At 37.5% G+C, this 24,328-nt stretch overlaps 2 protein-coding genes across 4 annotated transcripts in view; both read right to left on the bottom strand.

Annotated features, from left to right (window-relative positions):
- The window catches only part of itfg1 (integrin alpha FG-GAP repeat containing 1), a 167,074-nt gene that overhangs the window by 91,075 nt on the left and 51,671 nt on the right, over positions 1–24,328 (bottom strand). The window contains exons 9-10 of the mRNA XM_004539805.5: positions 21,707–21,807; positions 2,366–2,517 (exon numbers count right to left, since the gene is read on the bottom strand). Coding sequence (XP_004539862.2) covers positions 2,366–2,517; positions 21,707–21,807 — 253 coding nt within the window. The remainder of the gene's footprint in view (positions 1–2,365; positions 2,518–21,706; positions 21,808–24,328) is intronic.
- Positions 14,316–21,700, bottom strand: LOC143421037 (uncharacterized). 3 transcript variants are annotated; one of them, XM_076889773.1, is made up of 10 exons: positions 20,309–21,700; positions 18,273–18,372; positions 17,827–17,973; positions 17,413–17,594; positions 17,033–17,169; positions 16,818–16,911; positions 16,221–16,553; positions 15,858–16,032; positions 15,644–15,768; positions 14,316–15,445 (listed from the first exon to the last, which is right to left on the bottom strand). In XM_076889773.1, exons 2-10 carry the CDS (start codon positions 18,355–18,357, stop codon positions 15,119–15,121), a joined length of 1,605 nt encoding a protein of 534 aa, XP_076745888.1. In that variant the 5' UTR covers positions 18,358–18,372; positions 20,309–21,700; the 3' UTR covers positions 14,316–15,118. The 3 variants fall into 3 exon arrangements, with proteins under 3 accessions (XP_076745888.1, XP_076745853.1, XP_076745906.1); XM_076889738.1 differs by having other exon boundaries at positions 18,273–21,700; XM_076889791.1 differs by having other exon boundaries at positions 16,818–16,908; positions 18,273–21,700.

Genomic DNA, 24,328 nt, shown 5'->3' with positions numbered 1-24,328 from the left:
GGACTGGCAGGACTTTCATCTGAAAAGCTGCTATAAATACCCAGTTGAACGAGAAGAGATGGAGAGATGAGAGAGAAAAGAGAGAGGCGGAGGGGGAGTGGGACTTGAAATAGACTAGTTGTGGGCATTACAAATATTTGGTTAGATGAGAGCATCTGAGTGGAAAGAATTTACAGAGACAGCAACGCCCGATGCAGGTTGGACTTCAGAGCGCTGCTGAATCCAAAGCAGACGAGGAGGTTGGTGGTATTTCATAAAGTATGTGAACAAAAACAGCTACATCTGATCTGTCAAGGCTATCCTCTGAAACCTCGTACCTTTTACTCAAAAGAAGCAATTCAGACCAGAGTTGTGGGAGAATGGTTGTGTATAGGCCTATAGTCTAAGCATGATATAGAATTTACTAATCAAGCCACTGGCACTGTTATGCTAATCTTCTAAGGTTTGTGGTAGCTGAAAGAGATCTAAAAAAATCTAAAAAGGCATCTAAAAAATTCTCTAACCTTTTTTTTCTCTCTTTATCCTGCTCTGTTTTCATTAGTTTATAACGTCATTTGAAAAGTTAGCTGGAGCAGACTATACTATATTGGTAAAGTGTACTGCAATAATGTCCCTGACCCAGTAGAGGATTACAAAGTTCAGGCTTCAGATGAGAGCGAAATGGAAAAAGGACGAGAGGACGGGAGACACCATTGCTTTTTGTGATTAGAGCTTTTGAGAAATAAGCCATTTGTAGATGAGGGTGAATGCAAAGAGTTAAGCCCAGCAGAACTTACTGATAATTATACAGAAAAATAGAGTTTAAATGTGTCTTTTGAAGCTCTTACCCAACGTCTTACTACTTCTGACAAACACAGCAATCAGTATGCATAGATAATCGCAGCCTTGACCTCTTCAGCTATCTTATCATCATCTCTGAGGCAAGATAATCCACAACAAACATGTCCTTCAATAAACACATACTCCTTACTCCCAGTGGTTGTGGTGCTTGCATTTTAACGCATGCAGCAATGATTTTTAAAGACTAGGCTTATCAGTCACAACGTCCATAAGCTGAAGAACAAACCCACCTTAGTCGCCTTCCTTCCAGCCTGTGCTCAGTAACACTTCTTCATTAAATTATGATGTCATACATTCTTTCAATATTAAATAGATTTGGTTAATGCTACAGTCACACCAGGGGGGGGGGAAATGCAGAATAACATAGGTGCCTGCATTTTATATATGAATATAACCAGAATACATCCAACTGCACGGCCCCGAGATTGAGCGTGCAACACTGTCAACCTCTGGATGACCAGTTTGCCATTGCACCACCTGAAATTGGTCACCATATGTGAATGCATTGAACATGTTAGAAGTGACCGTGCTTGAGGAAGAGAGCTGTTCTGGAAGTCTACTGTGAACAGGATTGCAGGTCTATTTCTGAATACCTTGTACACTGCAAATATATAGTTTTCTGCCTTTGAGCACTAGGATGAAAATGTGTTGCCCAAATTAACTGCCTTTGTGAAAATGTAAATTAATAAGAAATAAATGCTGCTATATTATCCCTCCTGTCCCTTGTGGGTGACTGTTGCTTTTGTAAAAAAAAAAATTTTTTAAATGTCATAATGGATAGTGCTATACTGTCAGGCATATACCCCCACCCCCACCATGAGAATGCGTCATTTGCAAGTACACTAATTTCACAGTAAATTAATGAGTAAATTCATCCACCGTGTGGCGTCTTTAAGAAAAGAAAGAAAAATACATTTATAGTTTTGAAAGCTAAACAAATTTGCATAAGCCATTTAATTATGCATCTTGAGTTATTAGTTTCCAATCAATTCAAATTTATGGTGCTGCTGGAATACTATAGTTAGTATAATCTCATCAAATGTAGGATGCTACACAACAAATTCAAATGTGGTTAATAAATGAAGCAAACTCAGAGGTTTCCATGAAATCTGAGAGTCTCATGATATTAATGTCAAGAAACTAGAGTAATCACTATGCAAACAAGGTTTGTACGTAGCTGCACTACATGCTGTAGGCTCCTCCTGGACCTGTGCATACTGACAGTTTATTCCTCTGCACTGATGGCTCATGAAGTGAATGATGGGAGTCAAACATTAGCTGGATTGGAGTTCGGGGACCTACTTGACAAATTTCCAAGGACCCTCTGCCAAGTGAGGATTAGCTTCATTCTCACATGAAATTATTTTTTTCAAGACACGATCTTATACAAGGATCTTGGAGGAACTTGAAAATTATATCTACATATCTCACCCTCGCACAAGTAGGTTTATTACAGAACAAAACCTGCAAATATGCACACATATGAGGAGTTATTAAATGGAGCTCAGGTGTGCTTTGTTCCTACCTTCCACTTTTGTTTTGGAGGACTACCAGGGCATCAGGGAACCCATCCAGGTTGTAGTCCCCAAGGTGAAGGGCTGGGGGTTGACTCGAGTTATCTGGCACAAAGCCCCAGACAGTTTCTTTCCGCTTGAAATCTGAGAGAACTGGTATCCACTGCAAAAACAAGTCCCCCAACAGTTAGTCATCAATCACAGTCATACCAGTGATACGTTACTGGAACCTTTAACAATCAAGAACAACAAGAATACAAAGAGAAAGGTAAACAAATGAGCCTGGTAGAGAAAAAACGTTTGTGTATATTTATCTTTCTCAAAGAAAACCGGAGATTATAACTCTTGAACAGTGTTCAGAAATCTGATATATATTAAATAAATACAGTAGTAAAATCATGAATATTTAAAGTTGAATTTACATGAAAGAAACAAATTTTACATATTCTGTTAATCATAAATGACTTGGTTAAATTACCTGTCTGGAGTGGTTGTTATATGAGTTTAACCTAATTTCTTGTGGAATCTTTTATTTGCATTTCAGGTATTATTTGTACTTTAACTGCATCACAAGTTACAGATCCCTTTGCCCACACAGTGTATACACCTACACATTCATACGGTACGTATGCCAATGTAATGGAATTTTGACAGCAGTAACAAGCTTAAAAAGTCGAAAGAAAGAAAGAAAGAAAGAAAGAAAGAAAGAAAGAAAGAAAGAAAGAAAGAAAGAAAGAAAGAAAGAAAGAAAGAAAGAAAGAAAGAAAGAAAGAAGCAATCTCAAGCTAATGACAAATGATTGCCTATTTTCAAATGCTTTTATCTCATCCAAATCAGCAGACTAAGAGCAATGGTTCAGGCAACTGACATTAATAGCAATTTTTCTTTTTTTTTTCTTAGTGCGATTAGAGCACTCCAATAATACTCAAACCTGATGGTCCAACAGTGGCTAGCTTTAAGAGCATAACAACATTAAGTGTTTCAAAAATGAGTTTCTTTGAAACTTTCAGCAGTAAAGTAAAAAAAAAAAAAAAAAAAAAAAAAAACATGACTTAAGTTTAATCCTAAATCTTCTCACCATGTAATAAATCATTCTCTTTCTCCTGCAGGATCTTGAATAAAAACTAAGGCTGCAAAAATACTTGACAAACACTAAGTATTAGAGATGTGAAAAGGAACTTATACATCTCTAACTGGTAGCACTGGAATTTTTGCAACTCTGTAATGTTCAGTGTATTTTCCCAAATGATTTTTAGAATGAACAATGTGACTGAATAAAACAAAATATACAGAAATCAGCCTACATTTCACTTACATACTACATTGAAAACAAAACTGTCACCTATAGGGGAGTTTTAGAATCAGATGTTGTGCATGTGCTCACAGCCCGCAGTCTCGTTTCGATGCAATTTTCTTTACACGTTAAGAGAATAATGAAAGTAGGCCCCCCACCTTAGCAGCATCATTTTTGCAGTTCGAAAACTGACTTACATGACATGTTTGTCCTATTACTGTTCTCCAGTTGCCTACAATGGGAAAAAAATGCTATTGCTTTCCATGTTGCAACAGAAAGGTTTTATTGTCCAAATATTCCTAAACAATTAATTTCAGCAAAGTTGTTACCATGATGGCCGTAATGATCTCTCTGCTGTGATTAGTGCCATTACAGTGAGCTGTTACACAATAGACTCCTGTGAATTACTTACAATTAAAGAGAATGAAGTGTTACACAAAGAAAAGGGGGAGACTATTATCAGCCCAAATTTTCACTTTTATAAACAGAGGTTTATGAGTAACATGTGTTATCAATCAGTGCATGTATTTGACATCAGATGGTCTACAGTTAGCATTAAACTTGGATTTGAGATACTTTGAGATGCCTCGTCCTGATCCCCGATAGGTATAATAAGGCACACCCAACAACCCACAGAGCAGCCATCAATCCATTCATCAATCCTTTTACTGTAAGTTGCTGTAGTTTTACAGATATAAAGGGAGGGGGGAAAAAACCCTTTTAAAAACTGCACTAAACGGGCAGTTTGTATTAATTACATGTGCAGTTTCTAGAGAGGCATAAGAGGGGATGCTAGAGGTTTAAACTATTCATGAATGTTAAACATACACCAGGTGCAGGGGAGAGACACCAGAGATACATTCACCACGACTGCCACTAATGGCTCCTAATACAACCAGTATGTCTCGGAAAAGAAAACCATAGCCTATTTCCAATTAGTTTGAAATCCATCATGAAAATCGTAATCCACGTTTTCTCCAAACCAGCTGTGCACACTACATGATATAGAGGTAACACACGATTGCCTATTCGTAGGCGGGGTAGTGGGCTTAGGTCACGTTAATGATGTGACGCCTCAGTGGCTAAATGCAAAATGAGCATCAGCAATTTGCTTAGAGGGTCCCAGGTTGAAATATCATTTCTTTACTCTTCATTTTCAAAAACAAAGAAAATAAAGAATAGTCATTGGCCAAGTAAAGCCCCCCCCCCCCCGCTTCAAGATGCTAACAGAAATCCCAGACAGCATTTAGAAACATGACTAAAACACAGTTATTGGCTTCTCAATTCATACTAAAAAGCCAAAGTGCAGAGCTTGTCTTATTCCCTTTGCTTAATTACTTTTGGTTTGACTCAGCAAATGTAAAGACACAAACTGCCATAACTAAGTACCACAAAATATCTGCATAATTTCAAACAATTGCATTTGGTTAAAATTGGTCGCTTTGCCCCAATAAATGCTTAAATATTATTTAAATCATCATTTTGTTTTATTTGGAAGCCAATTAAAGATACTTAACCACTTTAGCTTTTATCATGCAGAATATTTTTATCGTGAAGGTAGTTGCTTTTAATATCACGTTCAAGTTCTAATTTAGTGAAACATTACAGTTGTTTTCATAAATCATGCAAATAATGTGCTTTAATTCCTTAAGCGTACAAGCAGTAACTTGAACTGACTAAATGTAGGCAGAAGATTGTTGAGGTGACAGTAATTATTACTCTTCTACATTCAGATGGAGCATTAAAAGCGAGAGCGTAAAAAAAGAAACTAAAATCTACGTTTCATCTTTTTCTGAAGATAACACCGAACTTGGAGCTTTAATGCAATGGTGCCCAAGTAAGCTATCATTAAATGACTGTTAAGTGATGTTGCGATCCAGCTTAAGAGGCTGACTGCCTGCCATATGGGCGTAAAGCTTGGCCATGATTACTGCCATCCAGAGTGGATGGAAGTGCCAGAGATTGCGGCAGTGCAGCGACTGGCAGAGAGAAGCGAACAGAGAGTAAGACCCACAGAGGCTGCTGCCAGCCTATTTGCGGCCAGTAAACACAATGCTAGACATGGATGGACATAATAGTACACTGTCCCACAAAATCATTCTCATTCGGACACATCCAGAGAGGTGGAACAATTATTCCCCTGTTAACGTAATGCCGGGGGCAAACATGTTAATTTCAGTTATTTACAGTTTTTTACTCAGGGAAGTCACCAATAAGACATCGGGTGGAAAGAAAAGAAATGGGAGAGAAACAAATGAGAAAGAAAGGAGTGAAGATGACAGGCGTGCATATACTTTAGTTTGGATGAATACATGTAGGCCTTGATCTAAAATGACAGACTGTGCTTTAGATAATGACATATTACTGAAACTGGCACTGCTTTATAAATCCAAATGATATTTATTTTCAATCCAAAATCTCTCTCTCCCTCATTTATTGAACTTTTTAAAAAGCTATAAGATGTGGTGGTTAGAATTGTGTACAAGTTTTCCAGACTGATTGGGTTACTAGATTTTCTGATTACATCTTCAATCTTTGCCCTGTAGTCTGCCAGCCGAATTAATTCACAGGTGAATTCTTTCCTCTTGAGTCCTTTGGTCCCTTCTGTGCTCAGTTCTGCTATGACATTCTCTCTCAGGACAGAGCAAGGCCTTTGCTGGCCGCCAGCCTTATCAGCACACCACTGTGCTGCTATAGGCCCTGAAGCAATCATTGTACTGTCTGTTGCTCCTTTCTGACGCTGATTAGAGGAAGTATGAGGAAAAGCATGGAGAATACAAACAGCTTCTACACAACACTGAAGAAAATGCAGACGTGTATTGTGCACTGGGTTAAAGAGTTTAATCTAAGCATTATCGTTATGTGACAGTTGTTGATGGAACTGGCAAAGAAAATTATTAAAAAAATAAAATAAAATAAAGTCAAATAAAGTCTCATAAACAAAAGACACAAAAGTGTTACGATTAAAAACCTGCACTTACTTGCGTGTACACATACAAGAACTTGAATATGAGATAAAAAGATGCTTAATGAAACAGGGGACCAAAATGAAGCCTATCATATTAGTAATTTATTTAGCTGAGTGAAATCAAATGCAAGAAATACATTATCATTATGGTCTCTTATTACATCATTTCCTAAATAGAAAGATAATTTGTGTCTCTCAAACATTACCTAATGACACAGACACGTAATGATCACATTGTGTGAACATATGGCAGAACAAAAGCAGATGATGAAAGACTTAATTGTGGTAAACTGGCAAATGAAGTCATAAAGCAAAAGTGGAAGTCATAAGTTAACTATTTTCCAAGCAAAAACACCAATTCATGGTGTTTGGACACGGCAAAAAGAGGCCGCATTTTCACTCTGTTTTGGTTTTATTGGCCAGCAGTACTGTGTAGGGAATCATGCAAGGCTCAGTGAGGATATTAAAGGTTTCTAGTCTACTTAAATAATTTTTATTTCAGAAGCTGGATGAACAGCCAAACTGACAGAGCAGCTTTTTGAATAAATCATGAAGCAGTTACTCCTTCCTTGTGGCTGCAGAAGTTTTGACATTTAATCACTAAATATAGCAGAGTATTTTAATAATGTCAAGTGTGTGTCTTTATAGATTAATCAGTGGCTCTACAGTGTCCAGTTAAACAGAGAGATACTAAGTCTAAATAACTTGAGCTCGGTTCAAATGTCGACATATTAACATTAAATTGAGTGTGAGACTTTGTGTGTGTGTCTGCATGCAAATGTGTTAAAGCACAAATCCAAATGACCAAGTTAATGGAGATAGAGACGATGATGGGATTTGTGTGTGAGAAGTAATCTGATACCTTTAATGGTAGTGAAGGGAAGGATCCCGCATACAAATGGCTTTTTTATGAAACAGTGAGAAAACACCATGTTAAGACAGCTTATTATGGTGTTGTGCATGCACACACATGCACATTTACATGCAAAATGTGCATGTATGCAGAAAAGAATAAGAACTAGGAAGGGCACAAACACAGACCCAGACGCAAATTCGCTCTCCTGGCTTTGCTGATGACTAAAGTGAAAAAGCCGCGGCATGCTTGCAGACTCCCATTGATTCAACTTGGCGGAGAGAGCTCCCGCTTCATTAGGCCAAGAAATTAAAATGTGGGCGGCCTGCAGTGGAGGAGGGAGGTGGTGCGGGTTTATGGGGTGATGTGGGGAGGTGCAGTAATACTGACAGACAACAAGGCTGTCCAAGACAAGAAAAAAAAAGGAAACAAAAATCACAAAACAAAAACAAAAAAAAGTGTAGTAAAGCAGTGACTTTTATGCAGCTACTGATATAATGACTATAACGCTCAGCACACTAGAACTGGCATTAAAAGACGGCGTGGGACTGAACAGTACAGAAAAAAATTAAATGTAATCGTGTATTAATGGCTTTGATTATGAGTCTACATGTATGTTATAGCAGTGTTCTAGTAAATGACTCTGTTTAATTTATTAGCACAGAATGGTATTTTGAAAGAAAGCAATAATGTCTATTTTTGGACATTTTAAATAAAAGTTTGGTTTTCCTAGAAACCATAACATCAAAGAAAATACAACAGATGCTATATACAGAACATCCTGTAGTCTCAGATTAGTTACGCATTACAGCTAGAGAGGTTTTCTACTACTAAGTGTAGCGGAAATCAGAAAGGGACACTATTTCTGTAGATGACATCTACATTGCCTGCCTATACAGTAGAACACCTTACACTGATACATCCCTTTTCAGTTTTTAAGGTTTTCTACCCCTTTTTTCTTGTCCGGAAAAAGGCAGTCAGAGTCAGAGCCAGTAACAGAGTGAGACCATATGTCTTTGTGTCAGCTGAGCAGGGTGGGGACCCTGGTACCTGCTGTCAGTGTCACCTCTTTGACCACTAACTGACCGGCTGACTGGGAAGACTGGAAGGAGGCTGTCTGACTCACACTGGCATCCCTTGCAATGCCTGGGCAGCAACAGTAGGCAGCTGGCTTGGCTTTTATGGTGGCGCTTTGTATGTTTTGGGTGTGTTGAAAGATGACAGATGACAGAATCCACAAAACACCATCAGTCACAACACTAATAGCACTGACAGGTGAAGTCACATTGCTGTAACAGCGTGAGGCATACACTGTCATTGTTGTAGCAACATTGTTAGTACAATGCTCTGATAGGAAACTTTAGATTCTGACTTTCATCAGGAATGTTCCTTCAACACATATCTCCCACCTAACCACCATCTGGCATGTAATACTCTTCAGATCACATCACAATCAAATTGCTCATCCATGTAGATACAGTAGAACAAACTCAATCTAGAAAGTGCAACCCTGAAACCACAGGATACACCAGAAGTCCAATGTGCATTCCTCAGTGGGTTACAACTGTTTGTTGGTATGAAGGAGACCTCTATTATGCAAGTGTATTTAGAATTAGCTGACTTGTTTCAAAGAGAAAGAAGTTTGCTGATGGATTAAAAACAATAAAGTACAAGATGAAAACAATTTAAGCTTTGTACAGGACAAATAAAGTATGTACAGTCTATGTGACAACTTATTATAGAAGACTATTTATAGTTTTGCAAAAAAACTCAAAAATAAACATCAGAGACAGGTATTGGTAATAATTATTTCTTCATGGAATTGTTTAAATTGTACTGCATACCCATTTATTCAATTATTATCTGTACTTTTTGGAGCATACTAAAGGAAGCCAGTATGACCCCTTAGACCTCTATAAAATCTCTCACTTTTAAAGAAAAACATAGCCCATGTTGTGTGACTTTAGATATTAAAAAACACCATAATTTAAAAAAGAATATCTTAAGTATAAGAATGTCAATAACAGTCACTGTAAAACATCTGTTATTTTTGAAACGATTGCTCGTCTAAGTTAATATTATGATTACAAAAATCAATCTGTAAAGTAATTTCATCAATGCTTAAGCTATTTAGAACTAACCCTACACTATATGTCAACTCTGCCATTCATATTTTTTACTTTACCCAACTGGAAATGAGGCATGGTATTAAATGCTTACAGAAGCAGTACCACTGCCTAGGAAGTGCTCCCTCATGGTGCAGATTTCCTCTGACATTCAGGAGGCTGTTTTGTCATTTTGTGGTTTGGTTTGTGTTGCTACAATTCGTTTGATAGGTGTGGTACAAAATGAACCAGTTCTCTTTAGTAATAACCTATTGTGTTAAAGAATTTGGTAGGATTAAAGAGGGAAGGTCCAAAGTGAAATAGATGCAGTCAGTATGTGTGTCTGTAAAGACAGGGAATGAAGCAAAGAGAGTGTTGGAAGCCCCCTACGGTTTCTTTCAATATGGTAAACTAAATGCCTGGAGCTGCTGCAGAGGTAGAGACAAAGCTGTGGTGGAGACTGCAGGAAGGAACACAAAAACTGCTGTTTGGAGATGAACCGTTGATACACACTAGTTTTACTCAGTGGGTTTCATCCCATCTCCTCTTTGCCAGTGTACATATCACTCATTTTCTCCATCATTATCGCCCCTCCAGTATCTCACTAAATGGGCCGTTTCCCCTCAAGGTGACAATAACAGGACAACAAAAATCTCTCTTTTACACTTTCTCTTTTTCTTTCAGCTCGCTTTTCTTTACTTTATCTTTCCCACATAACCACAAAACCAACTCTTTTCTTTGATTTCCTTCTATGTTAATCCCTCCTGTAAGGTTTTACGAATCCTTTTCCTTATTTCTAAACTTTTCTTCCTTCATCTCTTCAACCATTTTCCCAGGAGAGGCATCTGCTGACTGTGTGCTTAAAATGGCTGGGAAGCCACTCTAAAGGAGCAACCAGCCACACACATAATGTAGGATCAGGCATAATTATAGCTGGCAGAGCATTTGCACAGCAAATAATGATGAACTGATAAAAATCAACAGAGTCGTGTAGATAAAAATACAAAATGTGTGTTGGCCTCTGTTAAAATACGATATTATGTAGACTGCACATTACTACAGTTCCTTGAAAGCATACAGTTGCAAAGGTTTGGGCACCCATGGGCAAATTCTATATTTACTTAATCTGGAAAGTAAAAAGGATCAAGTACAACCCCTGAAGTGAATGCATATTAAATATCAAGGTTTTCTTCATATGTTAATGCACTGTTCCCTTGTAGTAGATTATTTTTTTAAACAAATGGTAACTATTAATACCCGTCTGCAGTACTTTTGCCCAAAGTAATTCAAAAATGTTGTCAAGATGTTGCTATGTATACTTCATATGTTGATGTATCTGATGAGGTTGATCAGATTTCCTTCTGATTACTTTTCTTTATTTGCACATTATTGTTGTGCAGTAAAACAGTGCAATCATAGCAAGGTATTGCTTTCCTGTTTTGCTGTCCTTTCACATCTTGTTTTGACTTCAGCAGCTCCCCTTAACTACCATTTTATTTTGACATGGCACAATTCCAAATTTTAAGTATCTTTTTATAGTCTTCCAATGCAATGTTGGCTTTGTAGGCATCAGATACCCATGAGATACAGTTACTTTGTGTTCCAGCTGTGACATACTGCCATAGAAGTGCACGGCAACTCTAAACAACGCTTGTGATTCCATGGAGTTCGCCACAGACTTTCAGAAGGATCCCAGAAACAGCTCCTCTGTGCTATGACAAAACCTATGTACCCAATCTATTTTTGAGCAGAGTAAGACAGCAGGAAGTCAGTAACATAAGTTTCATAGAGCATCCAGTCGATCTTCGAAATAAAACACCCTGGCCAGGTCCTGATGGTAATAAGCAAAAAGCAGAAAAAAGGTTTGCTACACAAGACTTGTTGTGGTTGGTGGTTGTGGTTGTGTTTCATAGAGATGTCCGAGTTGCTTACTGGTGATACCAGGAGAGTTCTGATGTTAGTTAAATCAGCAGCCTTTTACACAATTTTGGAATATTAATTATATTGATGTTTCAGGAAAGACTCATTTTACAATCTGCTTACTGTAGGGAGTGTATTTGTTTCTTTCGCCTTTAAAACTCAACAAAAAAAGTAATTTCTCAGTGTTAATTAAACGTTTACTTATATGTATGAAAGCTTAAAGATAAACTCGTTTTCCTGTCACTCCGCTAAACCACTGCCACTCAAAGGAAGAATCCTTTGCCTGTCTCTTTTTTGACAGTGATTACTGTCTCTCAAGCAAATAGCAACACAGAAAACAACATGTGTTCACTTCATCCATCAGTGCAGATAAGTCCTTCTCACGCTACCTTCCCTCCTCTTTCTTCAACACTCCTTCTTTCACTTCCTCCTTCAATCTTTTTTTCCCCCCTTGTGGCTGACAGGCAAACAAAAGACGTCCATGTCCACAGGGAATGCGCATCAGTGTGTATCTGCATGTGTGTCTTTTGTGTGCACATGTGTTTGTGGGGGTGGACACGCAAATAAGCCTGTAATATTTCTATTTTGGACTGGAAATGAAAGTGGAAGCTTGTTCTCTGGTGGCAGAGGAAGGAAGAAAAAGAAGTGAGGCCTCATGCCAAATGGTAGGATGCAACTGAAAAGAATAATTCAAGATGGTACGTAGGTGGTGTTGTGTGTTCATATGAGTGCAAAAACATGTCTGTGCACATATAATAATTTCTGCATGGGTACATTTAATTGGATGGGACAGCATGTTTATGTGCATATCTTTTACTTCGATCTTGTATGGCTCCATAAACACAGTGACATGCAGTCCTTATGTCTTTCTAAGCAAGAGAGCCTCCTGCAGAGAGCCACGTGGGTAATGCATTCCTGAAATAGACTACCATTGTACGGGTAAACACTGCTCTACTTTGCAGCGGAGTGATTGGTGAGGTGAACTTCACTCAGCGTTGCTCATATGTAAAAACACTTCAAATAATCTTTTTAAAAGCAACCTCTTTGGGTTATTACCTTAAGTAGTGTTACACAGATATTCAAGATGTCAGGGGGGGTTAGAGTGAATTTTTGTTTCACTCTAGATGACAATTAAGTGATTATCTAACAGTTACATTTTTAACTAATTAACTAATTGGTTGATTGAGTAATATTTTCCAGTTAAATGGTATCAGAAATATAAATCACTTTAAAACTACAGAGTACTATTTTTTTTTAATGTTATGCATTCAACAAAGTTAATGCTTATTTTCTCTAGTTTAATAAATTACTTTTGATTTTCTTTAAATTTCACTTGAGGTCATATACAATATTTGCAAATGTTTTGGGCACCTCATAAATATATATTTTTTTAAAATCAATCATGCAGTATCATCATGGTGGGGTCGGATCTGCCCCCCCAATTCATTTTGGAACAATTATTTTTTTAATGACATCAAAATTGTACTCATGAAAGATAAGCTGCAAGAACAAATTGAAAGTGTCTAAATCCACAGAAGAAAGGTGGTAGGCTATCCGGCATGTGCTGGCTGGGCAATAAAATCTTAAAATTGCAAAAATTATATTTCTGGTGATATATAAAAAAACAAAAAAAATTAGTTTAACATTTTTAGGACTAAGTAAATTAGCGCCTTTAATCATCCCACTTTTTGTATGTGTTATCAGTGAGCAGCAGTCACTGATAACACACAAAAGATTATCTATCAAAACAAGGGATCAGCAGCATTATATTGGATTAGCATTAACCCAGAATTATATCCAGTTAAATGTGAGCACCATAGTAGCCTAGGAAATTTTAACCTCCTAGGACCTGGCGTCCACATATGTGGACATCACATTTTGGGTTATTTAGAATAAAATACTCAATTTTGCTCTACATGGGCCTGATATCCACTTACGAGGACATTATACTGCTTCTGTTGTATCAAACTTTTAAACAAATATCCTCATATGTGGCTCTTATTTTTCTTAAAAATAAGGTAAAAAAAAAATCTGGTAAGTCTTTGTTTTTTACATTCATCGGGCCCCAATATGCCCAAATATCAAAGAGAAATTAAAAATGCATGTCGTGAAAGAATTCGGGTCTTAGGAGGTTAAGTACCATAAGTGCTTAACACTTACCAATACCAATCACTAAAGAAAATCACCCAGTAAAGCTGCAGAATATTGTGGCATAATAACACTGAAAAATATATTTTTATCCCAGGATGTTACCTACACAGCAAAATCTCCAGTGTTAATTCAACTCCTATAGTGTTAAAGTTAACACTTTTCCAGTGTTTATATAATTCTCACTGGTTTAGAGTTAAAGTAACACTTTGCAAAGTGTTATTATTTTAACTCCATTGTAGTGTTAAAAATATAACACCCATAGTGTTAAAATTTCACTCTGTATGGTGTGAAGTGTCTTCACTCAGAGTGTAACTACCTAACATTTATAGTGTTGTTTTAGGACACTGATAAGTGTTCACTTTTACACTGGCTTGGGTTAACTCTTTTCACTGAGGGTGTTACTACACAACAACTATGGTGTTATTTATGACACTTTTAAGTGTTTATTTTCACACTGGATTGTGTTGACTGTTTTCACTTAGAGTGTTATTCTGTAACTTTTACAGTGTTATTTTGGCACTTTAAAGTGACATATATGAGCTTTTAAATACTAGTCTGTATTAATTGTCTGAATACAAAAATGCATTAAAGTGCAATTACTGTATGACTACTGTGTTACATTCAGTGAAAGTCCTTGTTAAGTCCCTTTACAGGATAAAAGGAGAAAACATAAAATTGGTCACATAAGCATTTTAATAAATATTAAATTCCAAGCACCATACAGCATACGTTCACAACAAAAATAATGGCACAATGTACAGACCATCATCATCACCATAAGCACTTTGCAAATCAAAGGGCTTGTATATTTCAATACAGTCTGCTTTAACAACATCTTTTTCATCCGTTTCAAACACTTTATAAGCATGGCAATGTTCACTGAAATTTTCAACCACAAGCTTCTGAACTATGAAGTAGGTGTGACTATTGACCAAAACTATTGTTTTTATTCTGCAAAACACCGGCATCTCATGTTCAGAACCACAACAAATGACCAATCCTGTTCTGTACTCAGTCCCATTAATGTTAACCCAATTAGCAGCGAAAGCCTCTTCTGCAACAGCAGGCAAGCCTAGGGAGATCATTTCACTATTTTCCTCACTATCAACATCAAATGATTTCAAGGGCCCATACTCAACATGGCTTAAAGGACATGTCTCCCACTTGTATGCTATGGATGTTTGATGTTTTTTGGCAAGTGACACTGTGATGTTCTTAAAGTTCTTAAGGGTGTCTTTGAACACCCTATGTTTAGCCTCACCTCTCATGCTCCATACATGCAATAATGGCCCAATTTTTCTGATGCAAGTTGGGTAGTGCAACATAAAGTGGTGTTTGGGAATCATGTTCCTACCTGGATACAACAATTTGAACAAGTCATTAAATTTGGTGCTTGGATAAAAACTGTGACCTAGTCGCAAATGACTTATCAAAGCCTGACTGGTGCTATGCAGAGTTTGACAGATAAAACATTTAAACATGGTTCTCATTCAACATTTTGGCACGCAACTCACGAACACGTGGTGACTCATCTGTTGAGGTGGCATCAATGTTGAATATGGTGGTCTGCACAAAACTGTAGAGATGAACCAGTGACTCGTCGTAAGATAAGTTGAACACGTAGTGGGATTTGAAAAGTTCATCAAAAGCACTGAGTGAGCTGGTGGCTTGGCAGGGGATGAGCTGTTTGTCCACTGCGATGTAGAAGGTGTCAATGCTGTTCTGGGTTCGACCAACAGCGAGGATGTATGGTTGTTTACCATCTCTTGCTTGCAAGTGTTCATCAATGCTGCAGCATGACTAAAAACAAATGAGATATTGACATATAGGCCTAGCTTATACTTGCTGAGTATGAACCATTCATTCAGTTTGACATTATGTGCCTTGCTAACTTATTACAAAATACTAAGACACATACTTCATGGAGAGGAAAACTAAAAAGTGCAAAAACTGAAAAAGTGTTTTGTAGGATTTTAAAAAGTGAGACAACATATTTACCTTGTGAAAGTGCACCATTTTGTGTGCTGCATCAGTTGGACTTATTTTGGTTCTCCTCTTTCGTCCAGCTGTGGGTGGCAAAAGTTGAAGGAGTAGCAGCAGAGAGGCCATGTCACTGTCCCAGTCTGTGTATGGTTGAATTTATAAAACAATTTCAAAATGACAGGTAAAAATAAATATTATTAAAATCAAACAAGCATGGTGCGACGCCTACCATTTACATCACTCTCTGTTGGTTTCTCAGCAGCTTTTATCAAACGACACAGGTCAGTTGACTGAGTCAGCTGTTTGGCTTCTTTAATAACCTTTGGCTTGAATGACATGTCCCACTTCTCAAGCAACTTGGTGGCTGTTTCAGCACCAAACAGCAGCAGGAAGTCTTGATTGACCTGTTCATCATACACACAGGACATAAAGACAGTGCTCAACATTGTTTACATTGCAATGTGATTTTGACCAATATGGGATATAGCCTGACTGGGATGACCAATGATCACATCTTTTACTGTTGCCATCCACATCAGCAAAACAAAAAAAAAAGGATTAACAGTTGAAAATATCAAGTGATTTGACTTACTAGTCCTTTGACATCCAAAAAGCGTGGAAATGTTTTGAAGACATCTGCAGTTCTTTGTGGATCATGCACCAGATCCTGGCGATGTTGGAACGTCATTTTCATCTTCTGAAATACACTTGCTTCATCAGGAGAGTGAACAAGAAATGAGATGGCCTCCTTGCAGGCATCTCCATCAAGTTGCTGAGGCAATGTGGTTGCTAATCTTCTGCGCTTAGGCCCTTGTTCTTGATGCACTGGGACTTCCTTCACTGGCCGTTTGGTTGTAGACCTGGACATGGTTTTGAGGCGCCACGCTATATATCCAGTGCCTTTCACTCCGTCGTAGAAATGCTCCTGTCACATTTAAACATAGATGAAAAATAAACATCAAATGCGATCTTACAGACTTTGCAGATTCAGCAAAAAGAAACCCAAGGACTATTATCATGTAACAGGTGCAATACATGTTAAACAACATCCACAATTTCAATACAGTTTTATGACAATAGTTATTACGAAAGAGGAATTAAGATTTTTCTTTTAAATCATTTAGCTGATGTAATTATTCCATGATGAAAACTAAATAATGTGCTGTTTTACAATCACTGCATGACTTACATAGCCGTTTGGAGAAAATGGATCCTTCAATGAGGGAAAGAGTGTAATTATTCCAAGGGCATATTTCTCCTTTTGCTTACGGGAGGGAATTCTGCTATAGAGGAAATACAATTGACAATGTTAAATCAGAAGTATGTGTCTTTACTGCAGTATACATTACAAGAATATTCCATATGGCCCATCTTTACTTTTTTATTAGGTACTATTACTCTTACCCATGTCTCTCAGTCATATCACTTGCCAATATGTTAACAAGCTGCCGCCGGGTGCGGTGGCTCAGTGAATTTTCGGCATTGTATTCTTCAAGAATTTCCTCTCCACCAGGTTTCCTAGTCAAGGCATTTTTAACCATCTGCTCATATAAAAGGGAAAATAATAACAATAAAAACTTGTTTGTCAGTAAAGGTGAAAGTTTAGAGGAATGTCAACAAACCTGTGAAAGACATATCTAGCAAGAAGCACTAACTTCTACTAACATTTTTTCATACAGGGCAAGTTGGGAACCACCATGTTTTGAATTTCAATTTGTATAACAATCTACAGTATAAATGGTGTCAACTCAAAAATACAAAAGACATTTTCTGTTCTCAATTACCTCTTTTGCAGCCTCTGACACAGAAACATTTGGTGCAGAACTGTCTTTGCTGGATCTACTGCGGCCTGCAGGAATGCCCTTTTCCCTGAGGTCACTGTCACTTGATGAAAGTGATATAGTGTCCGTGAGGGAAGATAATGTATCCGAGGAGGATGGTGTGGAATGAGCTAAAGGACAAAAATCTTTGGGAGAGATGATTTGGTTAACTTTCTTTAGGCTACTCCACAATGCCATTAATAACACAATTTCAATGTTCATGTTCAGACAACATTCTATACAAATATGACCCAGCCCTGTCCACTGTCATGTATATTGCATGAAGACAGGTCAATGTCATCTGCATCAAGAGCAAAAGAACTTGGCTCTACATTGAGTGGGCTATACTCTGAAAATTTAAGTTATGATAACATTTACCTTCATCTGAAATCTTTTCACGTATTGTCAGGCATAGGTCTGGTTGGGCCTCCAGTAACTCCAGAAAAATGTCTTCTTCGACAGCTGTGTCAGTTTCATCGAAAATATCAAGGTCAGCAGCATCCGGAAGTCCAAACTTGGTTTTGGCTTTACAAAAAGATAAGCATAATGTCACCTAAAATGCCTGAAAAACTTTTTTAAAAACTAATTTTGACTTTTTTATTTAGCTAATATTTATTAACAGCTGTTTTACCTGTCTTTAAAATGGTTAAATTAGACAAGTCTGCAGCAACAATATAGGCCTAGGCCTACTGCTCTGTACTGTTTTTAATGTCACACATTAAAATAAAATGTGTTAACATTTAATTCGTTTTTTAAATAGATGAGATGCAAACATGATGAACTGATACATGTGCAACAAATTTTGTTCTGCCAGGTTATCTTACCTTCACTGATGAATTCTAGATAAGTGAATCCTGCGTGCAATTTAATGTACTTCTTTACATTGAGGTATTTCACTTTCAGCAACATGTCTTACAACAGCACCTGGTGGAGAGAAGGGGGCACAGAATATTTTTTACCATATATTTAAACCATAGCTTAAGTGGCAACAAATCCGGACAACTTTAAGAAAATATTAGGCTATACATTGTGTGATGATCTGTGAAGGGGTGACAGACCACTTCAACCTCAGGAACATAATTTGGCTTCCCCCTGCGCACTAAAATAGCTGAACTTGGGTACACAGAAATAGCATCCAATGAATTATCCACCCATCCACATGTTTATAAGACGACAACGGCGATCTTCTCGTCTGCACGCAGGCTAGATACTTAGTTCTGCTATGTTGCGAGTAAATCGCTGTAGCCTACTTGGGGAAAAGCATCTCTGTTTAAACCATGTCAGGATGATAATCCACATAAAATTTCCTGTTGAACGCACACCTGCCTTCATCACGCTTTCACTTATGACAACAAATATCCCTTATACTGTAAATTAATGAGTGCAAGTCTTACATTTATATCGGGAGTTTCTGACACATGCACAGCCGTCTGGCTAGTTGCTACTTTGTGGTGGTTGTTTTGTGACACGACATGCTAGGATTATCAGTGGAGGCGACGTCAACGACCCTCAGTCGTTATACCGCTTTGTCTTAAACACTGGATGGTAGCCTATTTCACTAAAACTGTAGAAAAGGGGAAAATGTTCCCTTAGATTAGGCCTACTACAACATAGGGCTGCTCGATTATGGCAAAAATGATAATCACGATTATTTTCACTGAAATTGAGATCTCGATTATTTGACGATATTTATTTAACAATAACAATGTATTGAATAATGACTTTAAAGATTGTCAAAAAATAATATAAAATAGTGTGCAAATACTGATAACAGTGCAAATGTTTGCAATATAAAAAATAAATGAAAAATGTAAACATCTATGTTTAGTGAACGTTGCAGTGTTGCTCTGTGGTGCAGCTACAACACTGTAGCAAAGTTTACACACTATGTCTACTTGATCCACGTCTGACTCCGCGAACCCATAATGTTTCCACACCACAGAAGTTTTTTTTACCTCTCTTTTCAACCAACGGCAGTCACTCTCCTCTCCAAATAACTTCTGCTTAGCTTTCCGAGCTTCCCTCGCGTCCTCTTAATTGTTGTGACACGTGTTCGAAATGCAGAGAGGTGCGCTCGATTTGCCACACGGAGCAGCGCGAGAGTAAAGCACGAGGGAGGGGCTAATAATCGGCTCAGTCATTTTTAATGATCGTTGAAAGCCCAGATCGTAATCGTGATTAAAATTCGATTAATTGAGCAGCCCTACTACAACATGTATGATATATCCTAACCGTTAGCAAGCAATCCATGCACAAACGCAGCGCGCCTTGCTTGGTCACTAACATCTAACAGAATTCCATAACCCCCTGCCACTTCAAAGATTTGTAGGCTAGGCTACTGCTAAACTCGCTGGTAGCACGTGTAATTAGCCTATCTTGACGCTTTCCAAAACTTGACTTGAACGTCTCCATGTGATTGTTTAGTTCACTTTTAAATAGGATATTTCTGAGGCGAATGTTCCTTCCCTTAAAAGCAGTGGGCTAAACGCATTTGTCTTAGCTGCCAGCTAGGCTACCACAAATTCAAATTTTAACATTACATTTAACATATCCAGAGGATAGCTAACTCCTCCCTCGTTTCATTTAATAAGCATTGAACACTGGAAAGCATTTCTCTTATGACATTAGAACTAACTAGAATTGAGAATTATATTAAGCACGCATTTATTTTCGCTGCAATATTAACTTGTTATAGAGGATAGTTTAGCTACCTAAGCTAACGAATCCCATCTCTTACCGCAGATGAATACACTCCACATTAGGAAAATATTGCATGCTTCTGATAAATAATGTTATAGGCTAGTTAGTTACAATATTTAATAATGATAAAATAACATAGGTCTTGTTGTATAGTTCTTACCTGAACAACCTCCTCGATCTTGACAGCAAACTTCTGGCGGACTCCTCATGCCCATGAGCGCGAAAAACCCGGATGTGGAAATCAACTCCAAATGAGTGTTATAGTATTGACTCTTTGAAATAACTCCGGCTACAGAGCTTTTTCAGCACCGTTAGTGTTACTGTAACTCTCAAACCAACACTTTTCAACTCGAAATTTTTAACACCAGTAATTTTAACTCACATCAACACTTCGGATTTTGCTGTGTAGGATCGACCTTTCTAACCCGCCCCAAGGACTCTAACTAGGAGTTCTCCAGTGATGCTTGGTTGAGTCCTGTTTACTCTTGGGCTGCACACTGGCAGCCGCTAGCAACTCCTTCGCATGTGCTACCATAGCCTGGTTATGCTCAGTGTATTTTCGCCTTAAGTGGAAAACAAGTTTGTCGTTTCCACCTGTAGTGGGAACATCTTTCTTTCATATTTTGCAAAGTATTGTGCTTTGTTGGAGGTTGTTGAAGTAACTCGCTTTTTAGGTACTAAGTCGTCATTGAAGACTTCTTGCAGCTCTTGATCTTAGACTTGCCTGTGCTAGTCTCGCTGCTTGCACTTAGGGATGTAAATGCATGGCAAAATATTGCTATATGACATTTTTATATCTGGTATTATCATGGGCAACATGATATAGCACAATTATACAATGAGAAATCTCGTAACCAACCCTTTAAAGTACCCTAAGAAGCCTGTGCATAAATTTACTTTGGAGAGTTGGTGCCATTATAAAGGACAGACAGTATGTAAAAATATACATATTACTGCATTACTGCAAGTATTGTGTCATACCACCTTCACTGTATTATCACATTTCCTGAAAAGACACTGTTCAAACATTCTGTAAAGGTAGTTGTTGTATATCTGTCACTTTTTAAATGTCTCTCTAAAAGGTTGTTCCATACATCTTTAAGAAATCATCTAAGTTGTTGTTATGGCTAAATGTTTTGTCAGATCTCCACGTCTGAACAGTACGTGTCTTTGTCTGCTTGCATTTACATTTTCAGTGTGAAATGAGAGTGAGGAAAAAGATAATAACATACCAAACAAGATATGCTACAGTTTAGAGTATACTAAAACACACAACAGGCAAAACTGCTTTTTGTTGTGCTACTCACTATACTAACAGTAAAAGTCATTTACATAGAAATGACAACAATCCTTTTCATCCACATGAGATCCAATCTATCTTTATTTTGAGAGTGTAATAAAATTCAAATTTAGAAAAGAGGACAGTCAAGCAAAGAAGTGAGGAAAACAAATGTAACAAACATTTGTTGTAACAAAGAATGAAGAGTTTAACAAGGATAAAAGCAAACTAATACATTTGAATGACTTCAAACGCATCAAAATATGGTCAGGTGCGTACCTTTGAGTCTCTTGAGCCTGACTTGGCTAGGTAGATGGTACTTCTTTGACAGCTTTTATCCAAACATGCAGGAAGGAGATGGTCCTGGTAGCCATCGCCATCTGCCAGAAACATACACAAAACGTTAAATCACAAAGCAACAAATTCTGATTGAACACAGGGTTATTGTGATGCTTTACTTTCTAAAGCTGTGCTATTTTCATATTTTTATTCCATTACAATGTCTCACTTTTTTTTCTCATGTAGAAGATGGATCACAGGAGCACCTGCTTGTTTTTCACAAGCAAACACAAATCTAAGCAGCACTTGTCTCTTTGATGCCTTTTAACAATGTCAGTAGAGTTGAGTATCATTTTCTCAACTGATTTTCATTGCTATTAATTATTCTAATCATGATGCCATGCAGGGTTCTGATGTACAAACAAGGACAGAGCCTCCAAAATCTAAACAACAGTTTTTCAAAGCACAAAACACTTGAGTGCACCAGGTATGGCTTTGCCGCACAAACTAAGTTAAAATAGCCCAAAAAAACCCTTATTAAACCATGCTGACTGAATCTTAAATGTTTCAACACATTTGCATCAGCAAGGATAGACAAAACTATGGGCACTAATAGAACTTCTTATAATGTTTTTGTTGCTTTTGTTATAAGTCGTCTGTCATTTGTTGAGTAACATGAGACTGTTACTCAAAATCTGTTAGCAACAAATACTGAGAGGATTTCATTGATTGATGACACCATGGCCATTATTAGCTGTGCTTTTAAATTTGATTCTTCATCAGTTCTCTCATTGATTCTTGATCAATTTACTATGTGAAAAAAAAGGCCAAAGTGCCAAAGCAGCTTTTTGGCGTCAATGAAAACAGCATAGAAGATGACTAGCAAAAAGCCTCCATATGACTCAGGTGTGAAATGACTCGAATAAGTTTGATTTCATTGCTGCTCAATGCGGCATCTATCAAGGGAAATGTTAAGCTTGTATGTATTGAATTTTGATGAACTGGAAAATATCCTGTTCCTCAAATTCTAATATGAGTTTGTAAAAAAATGACACAGAATTGTGTTATTGTCCAGTTCCTTACAAATATCAAAGTAAAGTCACATTCCTTTGACTTGCACGAGTTTAGGACCTTTTCTCCTATTGCGGATATTTTGACTTGCCAAAGCACAGGGATCACAGGTGCGCTCAATAAAAATAATCAGCACTGAATTCCAATTGAGTATTAAATCTTCAGAGCCTTGCAATGATACAGGCATGCTTGCTGAATTATTAAGAGGAGATTTAGTAAATTAAGTGAAGCCATCATCACCTTCGCTACTTACACCTGTGCTCTTCTTGTTGTAACAAGAAATCTTCCATAACTAAACAATTTACTTTGGCTTAAAAGCACACATCAAAACACTAGAAAGACACAAATAACAAAAGGTTTGAATATCAAGTAAATGGTTTGTTGCACAGCTTCTAACATTTTGCTGGGCCAGTTCATAAAAACACACCACTTGCTCTGTGTTCATGGGTTGGCATGTATTGACACCAGACATAAAGTGGTGAAACTGCTTCCAGCCTTCTCATCGCATGGTTTATCTGAATTTGTTTCAACAGGACAGAGCAACACTCCCAGACAGATGCTGTGCCATGTGGAAGGAGAAAACTGAATGACATTGATGATGAATGACAGTACAAAGCAGGGGAGGAGAAGAAGCTGAACATGTCTGTCAGGGGCAACTGAGCAAGTGACAGAGAGGGGGGAAAAATGAGTCAGATAATTAGATGCACTACAAAACAGAACAAGTCTAAAGGTCATTAAAGCCAAGTTTTCTTTAAATAATGCACAAAATATCAAAACATTTCCTGCTGTGATGCAAACACACACTCAATTTTATTTATATAGCGCCAAACCACAACAGCAGTTGTATCAAAGTGCTTTAAATTGTGAATAGTAAAGGTAGATGTATTTATTTCTTATAATTTTTAATACTGATGGCTGATAAAATTTCAACAAAATAAACATTAAAAAAGGTGGAGTTTTTTACACTTTTAAAATATAGCTTATTTCCAGATTTTAAAATTGGCTTCTGAGTAGGCAATGATACATTTCTTTTCTTTTCTGTCTTATTTAAACTTTAATATTCATGAAATATTACAGTTTCAGACTACCAGAGGCTTAAGTATCATCATCTTTTGCAGCCTTGGTGAGAATGTTTGCTTATGTTTACTTCTCCCATCGCAGCCAACACACTCAGGACCTTCTGTTGACGTAAGACCGTGGTACCATGTGACAGAGAGATACAGGAAAGTATTCTTTAATGCATAATCCCAGTTCCATGCAGTCTCTGGAGAAGATGTGGAGTTGGAGAGGTGTAGGCATTTGAAAGACGGGCAGGTCCTATCACATAGAATGAATTGTAGGAGGCCAGTATTTTGGGAACGTGACCGCTATTTGTTAATAAATGTCGGTATATGCTAGTCATTACTGCATCCCCCAATGTTGGAGAACACAATTCCAGCAACTCTAGCTCAGTTAGCACACAACCAAGCAGAAGCTGCAAATATTGACATAAAAATAATACAATGTATTATTAGGTGGAAAGCAAAAACATGGTTTTAGGTGTGGGCAATG

The sequence above is a fragment of the Maylandia zebra genome, linkage group LG1 (genome assembly GCF_041146795.1).
Source record: "Maylandia zebra isolate NMK-2024a linkage group LG1, Mzebra_GT3a, whole genome shotgun sequence".
Taxonomy (NCBI): Eukaryota; Metazoa; Chordata; class Actinopteri; order Cichliformes; family Cichlidae; genus Maylandia; species Maylandia zebra.
This window is presented reverse-complemented; position numbering and strand designations above follow the sequence as displayed.